Source organism: Mycteria americana, chromosome Z (assembly GCF_035582795.1).
Source record: "Mycteria americana isolate JAX WOST 10 ecotype Jacksonville Zoo and Gardens chromosome Z, USCA_MyAme_1.0, whole genome shotgun sequence".
Classification (NCBI taxonomy): Eukaryota; Metazoa; Chordata; class Aves; order Ciconiiformes; family Ciconiidae; genus Mycteria; species Mycteria americana.
In genome coordinates, this window is record NC_134396.1 from 72,167,008 (window position 1) to 72,181,359 (window position 14,352).

The 14,352-nt window shown below is 39.6% G+C and overlaps 1 protein-coding gene across 2 annotated transcripts in view; it reads left to right on the forward strand.

Moving 5' to 3' along the window:
• Window positions 1-14,352, forward strand: part of RASGRF2 (Ras protein specific guanine nucleotide releasing factor 2) — a 137,707-nt gene that overhangs the window by 100,355 nt on the left and 23,000 nt on the right. For both annotated transcript variants that reach the window (XM_075527398.1, XM_075527399.1), the window contains exon 18: window positions 5,721-5,827. In XM_075527398.1, coding sequence (XP_075383513.1) covers window positions 5,721-5,827 — 107 coding nt within the window. The remainder of the gene's footprint in view (window positions 1-5,720; window positions 5,828-14,352) is intronic.

Here is a 14,352-nt window from a genome sequence, read left to right on the forward strand (position 1 = left end):
GAACCTATTTGTGGAAGCAGTATATATTAATCTCAACAGATACTGGGGAAAAACACTACTTGAAAGTAGCACTCACTGAAGCAGCTGCCCACTAAGATGATTAACGATTAGAAATACTGCTGATATTTCTAACGTAGAAAGATTGCTTCCTTCAGGAGAGAAACGGATATTCACCATGGAGTGTTTCAGGTTATTTCACCATGGGGTCTGGATAAGGGCAGTTCCATCCAGAATCCTAATTAAAATGTTGCAAAAGTTGGTATCCTGCTAGATGGACGCTTCACCTCTCTCCTCTCCTGGAACCACAGTGAAGATGAGCTTAGAAGAAACCATGCCTACTTTCCCACTGATTTAAGTGTAACATGTGTAGTTAGCCCCCAGACTGCTCAATGCCAAGGACAACACGCTATGGGAAAAACGGCTTCAAAATTGCCCCTTTTAAAGATTCTTTCCGCAAGCATTTGCTTCTGGGTACCAAGCTAGATGAAATTTTATCTGATCAGATATGGTTATTTTGTTAATCTTGCAACCCCCCTAGATTTATTGCCAGAGTGCCTCCAAGTCGAAGTCGTGGAGAGGAATGATATTATGCTAGGGACTGTATAATCAGAGTTAAAAACTGTCCCTAGCCCCAAAATAGGTAGGAAAAGTATATGGGGAATAATATAGCAGATGCAGCAATGCTAAAAGGTTAACTAGAAACTGTTTGGTAGGATGGTCTCTGAGATATGCCTTAGAGGTGAGATGAAACTCTTGTTTCTTGCAGCTCAATGTCTGACCTGAAGCCTTGGTTCCCAATTCTAGTCTGTGGTTCAGCACCCTTTCTTTTAGTTGCGTACCGGGGTTAAACCACAACAAAATTTCATATTGCATACTTTGTGTAGTCACATAGTGCAGGTCCAGTTTCACACTTACATATGGACAGGTGGAGCAGGTGATGTGTGGCCCAGCAAGGTTCTGGCTTGTCACCTGTTTTTTTGCAGTCGGTGAGATAGCTTGGAGTTCTGTTAGACTAGCACCACTGTTAATCTGTTGCAAAACTAGACAGGCTTGGAGGATTTAGGTTACCTTTTGCAGCATAGACAGCAGCAGACACATGGCGACATGTGTAAGTGGCGACTTACAGACATCTGTAAGTGGTAACATGAACTTGCAGAACCAGATAAGGTTGTAGACTGGGCTTTTTAAAATATGCATAAACAAGTAGGCTATACATATGGAATAGTTGCAGTTGTCATGGTGGCTCAGGGTTTTGTTTGGAGTTATATTAGGAGAGGATTAGGTGGGCAGAAAGAGAGAGGAGGAAGTAAGGAGCAGCAGTAAAGCTGATGTATTAGAAGGAATTTGCACTGTGAAAAATGCACGAAGCACTGATGGCACCATCAAAGTTCACTGATGCCTGCTTAGATAGCTTCTGTAGTGGCTTCACCAGATCTTAGTCTGGTGTCGTGGTTTAGCCCCAGCCGGCAACTAAGCACCACGCGGCCGCTCGCTCACTCCCCCCCGCTGGGACGGGGGAGAGAATCAGAAGAGCAAAAGTGAGAAAACTCGAGGGTTGAGATAAAAACAGTTTAATAGGTAAAGCAAAAGCCGTGCACGCAAGCAAAGCAAAGCAAAGCAAGGAATTCATTCCCTCCTTCCCATGGGCAGGCAGGTGTTCAGCCATCTCCAGGAAAGCAGGGCTCCATCACGCGTAATGGTTACTTGGGAAGACAAACACCATCACTCCAAACGTCCCCCCCTTCCTTCTTCTTCCCCAGCTTTATATACCGAGCATGACATCATGTGGTATGGAATAGCCCTTTGGTCAGTTTGGATCAACTGTCCTGGCTGTGCCCCCTCCCAGCTTCTTGTGCACCTGGCAGAGCATGGGGAGCTGAAAAGTCCTTGACTGATACAGCAACAACTAAAACATCTCTGTATTATCAACACTGTCTTCAGCACAAATCCAAAACATAGCCCCATACTAGCTACTATAAAGAAAATTAACTCTATCTCAGCTGAAACCAGGACATCTGGTTATCTCCCCTTTGCAGTTTCTGTCCTAAAGTCCATGTGGCTTTCAAAGTTAGGAGGAGCACAACCAATGCTAGCCAAGGACTTGGTTTTGCATGTTTCTGCTTCTATAGTAGTGCAGCTGTGGCAATAAGTTTTTGGGTTTTTTTGTTTTTTTGGGTTTTTTTTTTAGTATTTTGTTTAGAACTTTTCTATCAAAGTTAGATGACCAAAAAGTAACAATGCTTACTGATCTTACTTGTTTGCAGCTGACATTTTTTCAATTTTTTTCTGAGTTTTGTAAGATCCTGAAATTAATAACACTGTCCTGTGCAATCTGAATGTTCTTGAGTACCTTTTCTCTTACATGTTTTCACCTTTTGGTTAATGAAAAGATCTATTCAGTGACTGTAAGAACTACTGAAATTTCTTTTGCTTTCACATTCAATATTCACTAACTTTTTCTTAGGTTAATAATATGACATAATTTTCTTAGTATCAGGAATGATACAATCTAGCACTTTAAATGGTGGGGGTTTTAGCTGTTGCTCTACTGACTGGAAGGGAGCTGACACATTAGTTTTGAATAGATGTGCTGGTATCTATCTATGTATAACTTTACACATATAGTTTCTGATATATAGGTGAATAGATCAAAAAATGGTGGCTATTGTCTATAATTTTAATGAAAAAATAATTTTAGAAATCCACTTAAGCTTATCTAGTGAATAGTAGCAGTTATTAAATAACTTCTAATTTTGAGATTAATCTAATTAATCAGTGCCTGATGGGCATTTTAATGATATGGATGGTAACCATCTCTACCGCATGCTGTCAGCCCTGGTTCCTGCTTCAGTTACAAGTCAGTTCAGGACGGAAAAGCTATGAGCCGGCAGCGTACTAAACACCATTCAGACAGGTTCACACTTTGCAATGTCTTCTGGTGATAGACCTAGAGAAGTTTGTATGCTTTGCTTCTGCAGACCTCTCCGCACCAGTCAAGGATGACTTGCACACCTCCATCTTCATGAGGAGCAGTTCTTCATCGTCATCTCTGTTGTAGTGCAAGTCACCAGCATTGCCCAGAACATTGTCACCACTTTTTTTAAGTAGGAGTATAATCAACCCTTTGTTCTGAACTGCTCCATGTTCCTTCCATGTCTATGGAGAAGCATTTGCTTGGCAATAGCATGGTAGATTATAGAAGAGGAACAGAGGCAGAAGCTTCTTTTTCTGAACACTAGAAGTCCCAGTAGCTTTGTACTGCTCCATCCTCAGTTGCCTCAGGAAGGTCCAAGGACTCCATGTATTTTTCTCCAGCATAACCGTCTCTGGCTTAAGGCCTAACTCTGCTGAGCTGTTGTCAAAGCTCCTGAATCTGGAGCCTACCTGCGGTCTACTGTTACTCGAAACAAGTCCTGAGGCAAAACCCTGAGGTAAAGCCAGACATCCAAATGAAAGGACACTAAACCAGAGAACAGTGGGTACTCCACTCTGTTCCATTTCCACAAGAAAATGTCATAAACATGGTCTTCTTCAAAATCAATCTGCAGATTTAAGTCTTGGACAGTGAGTGTTACTTGAGGACTTGTGGAATTTTTTTTTGTTTCTATAAAAACCAATAAATTATAAATGTTGTGTGAAGAAAGAAGGAAACACATCCTGTCTTTCCAAATTGTTCGGTATTTAAAAACAAGGTCAGATTGGAGTTAATAGATTTCCAGTTTTATTTTGAAAAAAATGTATTTTGCTGATTTAGTTATTTATTTGAAGTCTTGTACCTGAAGTTGTACAATGAGTCGCCCACTTGGAGTTTAATTCACATGTGCATCTATGTTTAGCTAAGTTCTTTTCTTACAAAACTGGAGATCTCCATTTATAGGTTCGAGACATCAACATTAACTACTGACAACATGGATCTGAGTGCACGTGTTGCTAATTCTCTGCAACAAGCTAATTACTGCTTAAAAATTGATGAAAATCTGAGGACCATGGAAGTTTGCTGAAGTGGTCTCTGGAGGTTTTCCTTTATCCTTTCTTGCTCTTTTTATTCTTTTTGCAGCTAACTGAAAACTGTCTCTGTAGGTTTCTTTCTGTTTTCCTTCCAGCTTACTGAAACTTCTTTTCCTTAATGTTACTTTGATAAAGACTCCACTGCTTTAATATATAATTTTCATAGTGACTTTCATTGCTGCAATTAAGTGCCTAATTGAACAGTTTATAATGTGTATGCCTAATTGCTTCTGCAAGAGGTTAACTGTGAAAGGCATAGAAAATTAACACACAAAATGTTGCCTAGGTTACCTTTTACTGAGTAAAGCCTCAGAGATTTTGTGTACTTTGCTGTTTATGGGCAATGAAACTCCTGAAGATGTTTTAATATGAAACTTCCTTTGATATTGAATCTTAGGTGTCAACTACAGTGTAATGTGCCATAGTTTAAAAAACTTCCTTCAAACATAAGCGTAGAAAACACATTTGGGGGTTGGGGTTCAACCTGTAGTAAAAGGTGTAAGACTGCAGTTAAACTTCTTTTCCTGCTTATCTTTCCAAAAATACAGAGCAGCAATTTGGATTTTTTTGATTGTCTTTAATAAAAATAGAGCAAAACTAATACTAGCCTCTAAGAATACCTGCAATGGGTTTCTCACAGGATAAATGGAAGTTTAATCCGCCTTTGCTATTTATAATAATACACGGGCTTTAGAAGAGCTTTTATGCCAAAAAAATAGTAAAGTACTGGTCATATGGAAGGGTGTTTCCAGTTGTTCCTTGGACTCTGCACCAAGTGAAATGAAAAGCAGCACAGTGTAAGATCAAGTCTAACAGAAACTTAGAAAAATGTAAACTTCTCAAGTGTATCTTCAGAGTTGTTTTTTTCTTTAATTCAGGGTTTTAATGTAATAATTTTAGTATTATTAAAATAATGTAATCATTATTTTATCATACAAATTGTATTTGTGATAGAGCTAAAGCAGAATAAGAAGAGAAAGAAGCAATAGTGTGAATGTAGGAAGAAACTTCCTTGTTAGTTTTTTAAACCATTTCTTTATAAGTAAATATTGCTGACTAGAAAAAAGAGTTGTCTTTACGAGATGTGTGGGGAAATGCTGCAGTTGGCAAATCTTTTTTGTAAATTTGTTTTCCATATACCTTCCTACTTCCATGTCACCCCAGTGGTAAAAAAACAAACAGCTTATTTGAACAGTCTCTGTTGACTGGTAGAGCCTGTACAATACTGCTCTTACGAAGGAACATTTCTTCTGTTTACCACCTTCTCCTCTGTGTTTAAACTACTATCCTCCCCTAGTTCTTTACCACTTCTGAAATTTACCTCTTTCCCCTTTCTAAATCATACTCACTTTCCTTCTGTAATCTGCTTTATTACAGGCCCTGTACATTTTTGGTCTGGTTCTGGTTTTTACTGTTATTTTCTTCCATACTGGAGCGAGACCTGATGTTAATGATGCAGGCAAATATTCATCTTTCTAAAACTGAATGCTGACCTAAGAAGGTGTTTGTATTAGTTATGATGGGTAGGGTTGTATTCTACTGATCTTGCAGAATTTCACCAGTCTAAACGGTCATATTTGAAGGTCTATATAGGCATCTTTCCTTTTATTACACATAAATGTTCTATGAGCTTTCAGTTTACCCAAGTTATTCATCCTGTATTTTAATTTTTGATACCTCCATTGACTTGAATGTGTGTTTTTTCCACACAGGTTTTAACAATTCTGAACGCATATGCGACAAAGAGTTCATAATACGCAGAGCAGCCACAAATCGCGTCCTAAATGTCTTGCGCCACTGGGTCTCCAAGCATTCTCAGGTATTCTCCTGTTGCACTCTTCTCCTTTCCATCTGCAATATGTCTGTGTTCTCTCTACAAAATATTTTTGGGCAGTGCTGCTGTATAATGTAGCGGAGGTCAAACAGCCTGAAAAGTCAGTGCTGTAAAGATAATATGGAAAATTACCTTGTAAAAACACTGTTAAGCAACTGCAGAATCCTTCATCTAGCCTTGCAAAGCTCTCCAGAAAGTATCCAGTTACAACATTATTCCTGATAACATTGTGTGTGAGTGCTTTACTGTTGTAATATGTGTTGAAATACATAATGAGCAGGTTGGATTAATCTTTCAGATTGTCAGCGTTCATGTTTGGTTCAGTTACTTTGACTGAATGTGTTAAAATACTTGTGTTTGCATACAGATATTTATTTATTTGTTGTGAATCGTAAACGGAAAGAGGCACCAGTCTTTCATGTTGGTCCTTCTACAACCATGACGGGACTGTGGGTCTGATATGTAATCATAATGGCTTACATCTGATACGTGTTGGCAGAAGGAGGGGAAAAAAAGTCTGAGTAGCTAGTAGAATTTCATAGATAGCCATGTCCTTTAAGCTACCAGGTGAGACAAATGTTGGAAGATTTTGGCATGCATGTACAAGACTACCAGGAAAATCATTGAAAGGAACAAAGGAGGGAAGGAGAGAAAGAGGGATGGAGAGAAAGAAGGAAGGAAGGAAAGAAAGAAGCAGGGAAGGAAAGAGAAAGAGTGAGAGCACTTTGGGAGCAAATGAAAGATTTTTGTTATGCCTTGGATAGATGGTACTTCATGGCAATTATAGACTGTCACTACACGCTAATAATCAAGAACACTTGATCTAAAAAGCGTTTATTGCACAGCTAACTGCAGCGATGTCAAACTGTCCTATATCAAACTCAATTTGCTTTTTTCTATGTAATAGGTTTAATTTTCATAGAGGTTAAGTTTGCTAGAGAATGAAGTCTTTAAGAAATGCGTAAGTGGGAAAATTGGTTGTCTTTGAACAGCTGAACAGACCAGAAGAGATTAATAAAACCTCTCTTGGTATCATGGGCATGATTTTAAAAATATTTTTAGTTATTGGAAACAACCTATGTACACCAAATTCTCTTTGACTACCTGTTAAATGAAAATCATTGCATGGCAAAATCTTGAGCTGGCAGAAATGGCAGAAGTCTGTTATTACTGTTCTGTGTTACGGTAGTGTGCTGTACGTACCTTACTGTGTCCCTGCCACAGTTCATATTAAGTAACTGCTATGAGTTGAGTTGACCGTCTATACTAATTAAAAGATGGTTAATTAATGTGGTTGTGAAAACGTTAGGTGTCATCAGACTTCTACATTAAGCAACTGTCTACAACTAGTTAGACTGAAGTTTAAGTTTCAGAGCTGACCCTGACTGACTTGTGATGATTCTCTATCGTAAACACAGAGTAACTGTGAAGAGTGCAAGCATACTGTGTCATTGTAGCAATTGACCAAAAATATACTTTCTCTCCTTAAAAATACAAGTGTTCTCTGTTTCCACTTCAAATGTACCCATGATATGCAAAAATATAATATTGTCCTGAATACTTTTGCACCTCCTTTTGCATAAGGTTTACAATTAGTATTCTTTTAAAAATGTTAAGAGGACAAAGGTAATGAGAAAAAATTCAACACTGTGCATTTTCAAAGTGGAAGCTATTACCTGGACTCCCTAGTCACTCACTGCCTTTTATTTTTTCCATGGCAAGGGTGGCGGATTTTAATTCTCTATCTCTCTTAATCCAGTATTCCAATATAGCAAATATTTTAAAATGCAAGGGCTCTGGCACAGAAAGTGATGAATGCTACAGCAACAGAGCATGTAATCAGCTTTTTCTGTTGTTTACTTGTGAGACTAGGGAGAGAGAAAGGACAGAAGACCTCAGCCAACCAGAAATGACTGACTAGTTTCTGCCAAAAAAATATGGGACAGGACTGCTTTAAGGAAGGCAAGTGAAGAATTACTGTCTGGCCAAATAGTATGAAATGTTGGCAGTAAAGCTGTATAGTCCTGGGAGAGCAGTAGCTCAGAGCCTCATTTTACAATAATAACACAAACTGCAAGCCAGAGAACCCTTAGCCACCAGTGTCTGCTGAAGAAATGCTTATTAGATTTCCAAAATGACAAAACAATGTAAGTATTAAAATTCTATGAGATCAACAGACCTGCCAAAAACTTTATTACATTTTAAGGTATTTGCATCATTCTCTGGCCACTTAATGCATTTGAGACATCCTTCACCTTCATCAGCAGCCAAGGGCAGGTTTTATTCTCTTAAAAAAAAAAAAAAGTTAACAAAATAAGTTGATATTCGCGAAGATAAATGTGCAATTCAGTATGCTTTGCTGATACTGTTTTCTCTCTACTTGGCTTTGAATTTGCTTTTGCTGCAAAAACTCCCAACACCAAATAGACAATTTCTGTCCTCTGTGGGAGAAGCTTCTCCCACTGTCTGGTAGACTGTTTTCCTTGTGATGTGCCTGAGATCCTTGTGGTCATAGCTAGCCTGCGCCACTGTAAAAGGTGACCTGCTGTGCAGATTTTTTTCTGCCAAAATGCCATTTCCATATTACTACATGTAAAGAGAAGCAAAGGCATTAGATGGGTAAACTGTGGGGCTTTCTTTAGTTCTCTTTTTAGGCTGCGAGACGCTACTACAGACATGCTTAGTGTTGCAGTATGCGAGTAACTCTGCAGCGTAACTAACTATGTTCTGGTGCTCTCTGATCCACCAGTGACAGTCAATTCTCTACAAGTTATTTGTCTGCCTAAATTATTGTACTGATGTATCGTGTTCTAGTGCCCAGAGCACATGAGGTGCTGCACAGTCACATAGGAGTGTGCGGGCTATATTCAGAAATGCGTGCAATGTGAAGAGGCTAACGTACAACCATCTGTTAAAAGTGCTCTTACATATATCGTCCCACTTGGTTATTCCCTGCCCTCCATCCCTCCCTCTGGATCCCTTTGGCTTGCTTTAGTGTGCTGCTCTCAAGCGTGTAATAACATGGGTCAAGGTTAGTGCATGAACTGAGGAATAGAGGAATTATCCAAACAAATGGTTCAAAGCCTTGTGTTTCCTCACTTTTCTCTAGCAAATCCTTGGCCAGGGTTTGGAGGGTCTTTCCTCTGCTGGGCTATGGAATGCATTAGCTTCCTACAGTATCTTGCAGCTGTGTCAAAACCACACTTGTGGATGTTTCAGAGTTGCTTTTTGTTTAAAGCATTTTTTTTTAAATTTATCTGAGCATGGACAGTATTTAATATGTAAACTTGTCTGTGGCCAGAAAACAGAATCATTAAAATTAACAATTCAGCCTATTCAGTGAGGATGTGCTTTCATAAAGAGGTTTTGTTGGCTTGAACTCGTACTAAACAATGCTTAGAAAAAGCATTGTTTTTAAAACTTGTGTCATACACTGTAGGAGCCTCACTTAAATTCCAAGTAAATATACAGTGGTAATGCCAGATCTACAGCCCTTTCAGGAGGGCAGAAGGAACTAATTAATGTCTCCAGGAGCTCCCAAGGCACAGGTAAAAATTTGGAAAAAAACATCCTCACATAATTTTTGTTTTTACCACACTGAGCAAGAGGAATCTAACCTATATTGCTCATCTGCCAAAACCAGCACAGCATGAAAGATGGCTCGTTTAGGTTTTCCAGGTTTTTTTATTTACATTTTTGTTCTTTCCGTTCCCTGTCCCTCCTCTTTTTTTCCCTGCTCTTCTCTGTCTTTTTCATTCAGCCACCTACAACCCAACAAAGCTTTCTTTTTGCCCAAAATAACACCAGAATGTTCATGTTTACATTTCATTTTTAAAATGTAATCGAGAGGAACAGCGTAGGATTCTCCCGTTGTAAACAATGAAAACACAAATGACGAGGCAGACAGTCATTGTGAAGACAAGAGTGTTGATGGGAATGGAAAGGTCTCACAAGGATAAAACTCCCACTGACGCCTGTAGAGATGGAAAAATAGGAAGGGAAGAGGAGGCCAAGAGGAGAAAGTCTTTGTATGATTTTCGTTATGCTAGTAAGGTCTTGCAGCCTCATTTTCTTTGTTTAACAATACTTTCATGTCTTTTATCTAAACACTTCATGTTACAAAATCAAGTTTTTCCTGCTTCTGTGACAAGCAGATTGAAATGGAGCTTGTCCAAGCAGAAAGCTTTCGCATCTGTTGATGAAGAAAGAGAGGCTGGCTTCTCCAGACTTCCCAGTTTTGAATGACAGCTGGGTGCTTGTTCCTGTTGGCTTCTTTGAAGATCTCAGCTGGAATGAATTGGCAAATCTTAACTCTCTTACAAACTAGATGGCTGCCAGACACTGTCAGTGAGTTATGAAGTTACCACAAGATCTGGGGAGAAGATCAAGGCTTGAATTTTGAGAGTATAGGTCATGATCTCGTGCCCAATGCCTGTCTTGCTCCAGCTGTGAAATAATCTACTGCAAGTCATTTTCTTGCTCATACCGATGAAGCTGTGTTGGGTTTTCAACAGAAGGTTTTGCAGATGTAGATATTGACAGCACTTAGGGATTCTAGAGGACACCTGTATCCATCGAATTGTCCAAGCAAAGATGATTTCAGTTAGTTAAAAATAGTTTTAGTGCACGTGAATTGGCCAATTCCATTTTGTACATTGGAATAAAAAATAAGATAAAAATTCCTTTATACGAGCCCCACTTGGCTCATGTTTATAAGCCACACTTACTGTACAATAGCAAGATGTGCTGTATTTTAACTACATTTCAAATAAACACCTAGCATTTGTGGCCTCTGCCTTGAAACAGCAAAGAAATTTCTGGGGTTCTTTCTGAAATAAACAGACATCATGATACAAATTGTGAACCGAAGAAACAGAGAGGCTGCCCCAGAGAGAGGCAGAGCAAGAGAACCCTGAGTGAACCTTCCAGCATGCCGTTGGTCACTTAATGAAGAAATCCAGTTTCCATACACTTATGCCCTTTGCAGAATACAGTTATGCATTGAATAGTAATGCACTTAATTGTTGCTATGCTCTGTCCAAACGTCGCAGAAGCGTAAGGGTTTGCTATACCACGACCCTTCAGGGAATGTGAGTCACCCCCAGAACGGTAGCCAAGCTTGCAGTCAGTCAAACTAATTAGCGGTACTCTGCACCCACTTCTGCTGGAGCCTGACAGGTCCTTCTTCACTGAGGTCTTTCTGCAAAGCTCTTGAACGTACTACATCCCAGGACTTCGAGGCAGGGATGTCACATTCCTTTTCTGTCCTGAACACTTTAATCTGACAATACGGAATGGTTATATTCTTCTTTCAAGGTTTCTGTGTACTACAGGGTTACCCAGTGCTTGGATAAGGAGAGGTTTGTATTGTATGTGCTGAGAATTACTCAGTCATGCTATTAACATAGCTTGTACTTTCAACCTGATTATATTCCATCAGGAGTGACAGGCTAACGCTGGAACTGTAGAATCAGGACTGGCACTCTTCCCCAAATGATCACTGTCTCTTTGCACTTGAAACTAACTGGAAGACAAAGCTGTTGTCCTTTGCCTGCTTCTTGAAGTAAGCCAGACTTACTTCAAGTTCAGGGATTAATTTTCCTGATAGCCAGTTACAATATCTTTTATCTCTGCCTCCAACATGTGTAAATGTTTTGCTGCAGGTGAATTTATAAACATTTCCCTCAGCACAATTGTATGTGATAGCTGAAGTATGCTTTTATGCTGGAAAATGAAATATAGTTTTAGAGGACTGCAGTATTGGGGTAACTCTGGTTAACTGTGATAGAGTTTGATCTGCTGTGTAGAAGATTAAGAGTCACTCCACTGATGGCATTGAAATAATTATCTGTTTACACTTTGGCATGAGAGCAGATATATTAAAATTGTAAGCCAAACCCCATCTGTTTAAAAATATTCCAAATGCCTTGTAAACAGTCCTTCAGCAGATCTCTCTTCCCTCCTGGATATCTCCAATACTGGGCTCCCAGCAGGATTTTATCATTAGCCCGTCACTTTGAAGTAATCAGTTATAGCCAGTAGCAATGCTAGTCTTCCTCAGTGTCTGTGCCCATCTGCTATTTTCAGTTTGCTGCTGCAGTTGGGGGCAAAGGACAATGAGTCTGCACACAGTATCTCCACTTTGTATGAGCGCTCATAGAGACATCCAAAACCTGACTCTAGCTTTACATGCAGGTTTCCCTCCCTTTCCTGTCTGGCATTTTTAACCCTTCATTAGATTTTTCTTCTCCCGTCACTAATTTAACTCTTCCTTCCTCTTCCTCAGAGCATTTTCAATTCCAGATGCCTCTTAAAAGCTTCCCATCTCCAGCTATTACATGAAAGTCCCACCAATTTCTGTCTTTGCCTGACATTTCTTCTCACTTGGTACTTCACCTGCCATTTTAGAAATGTGACCACTTCTCATTCTTTCGCTGTGTTTCTCTTTTCTGCTTCTCCCTGTTTCCATCTAACACATCCCTCTTCAGGTTCTCTTATTTGTGGTTTATGGATTGAAAAATTCTCACTATGTAATTATTCACAAGATGAAGAGAAGTGGCTAGGGAAAGATTTCAGTGCATTGAGTCTTCTTGCTTGCATTGATAATATCAGCTACATCTGGGAGCATCTGTGGAAGGACCGTGGGCTGTGCATGCCAAGGCTGGGAATCTGAATTGAAAGCAGTCAGCTCCCTTCCTTCACTGCTTGCAAAAGGCTTCCAGCCTGGGAGGCACTCCTGGTCAGATGGCTAGAGTTGTCCCCCGTCCGTGACGAGCCCTGCCAGCTCGGGGTGTGATACTTATGTGGGTGGCACGTTCCACCGATGCTGGCCAGAGCATCTGGAGAATTTTCCATTCTTGGGCCTCCTCAGAGCATAATACTATGTAACAGAAAATTAGAATTAAAAAGAGAGAGAAACTAATAAAATGAGTCCAAATGCATTCAGCGAAGACTGTCATGAGGGAGTAGTGCTACATTTATCCTGACAACTCATACTCCTCCTCCTCCTCCCCTTCACATGGCAGGTGCCGAACCCAGCCTGCCAATTGGCTTTTTTTGCCTTGTAAGCAGGTGCCTGAGGAATTGAAAAGTTGGCTCTAGTTTCAGAGCTGAACTTAGATGAGATTATTTTTACATGAAGTGTGTAGGGTTATGCTGAAGTTGGATGATGCAACTCTGTGAAAGGTTTCCCTCTAGAATTTCTTTGTGGTTTCTCCACGCACAGTTCCTTCCCTGTCCACTCCTGCCCCTTCCTTCCCTCCCTCCAGTGTTTTCTGTAGCCCTTATCACTGATGTACTCAAATATAAATTAGGTTCTCAGGTTTTAGCTCCCTTTTATTTGTCTGGGTTATTCAATGTTTCCTCACATTGTTTAAATGAAGAATGTTTCTTCTCACTTAGGAAGATTTAAAGAAAGAGGGGAGGAAAAGCTTTTGGGGTTTCACTGAGCCCATGTCAAAATTTGAAAATTATATTCTCTGTATAAACCACCAATAGTAAATCTACATATTTCCAGTTGTACCTCACCAGCATAGCTAAATTTTCTTTTTCTTGCTTTCTGTTGCCTCTGCCGCAGTCTCGTCTCTTCTGGCCAGTGATTCCAAATCCATTATCCCCACTTTTTTTTTTCTTTTTTTTTTTACTCAGCTGGAATAGGTTGCTTCTGAAGCACTTCTCATACTGCAGCACAGCTTTCCTAGCTCCTCCTGGCAAGGGAACATGCTTGCACTTCATAAAGAAAACATTGCTCTCTAATCCTGTGCATGGTAGAGATCAACAGACTGGTTATGAGTCTACTTAAAATGTAACCATGCTGACTTTGGTGCTCTGTAGTTACAAAGGAGGCTTTTGCTTTCATAGTGCAGGTGGCTGACAGCAAAATTAATGCATTTCTCTCTGTTGCTGCCGTCTTCTACTGCTGGAAACTTCATTAAGTGGTGCTGAACATGGTGCACGGTGCTTTTGATTGTTTGGGAACTTCGTACATCCTATTCTTATCCTAGGTGACTTCAGGGCAGACCTCCTACTTAACTCATCAGCTGTCATTTTTTCTGTATCTGCATATTTCATAAGTGGTTTTGCAGTATAAATATTAAACAAATAGGGAAGAAATATATTTTCCTGTTACTGACAGTAATGGACTTAAAAATAAAAGGTTAAATTTTGCTTGGAACTCTTAGTTAATTTCTCTGCTCAAGTCAAATGAAAATCTGAATAAGACCCACAAATCTTTAAGCTACTATGGACTCTAAAATATATTAGAGGTATGTGCCCTCTCATGAAGGATTAGACCACTATCACATTGAAATGTGCCTGCTGGAAAATCGAGTGGTTCTTGTCTGACTGACTGTATTCCTTCTGTGATATGTAAATTTCAACGAAAAGTCTCTTTGAACATTGGGATAGTCAAACACATGCAGCAATTTAAATGTAAGCCAGTGTAGAATCATAGAATCATAGAATCATAGAATGGTTTGGGTTGGAAGGGACCTTAAAGATCATCTAGTTCC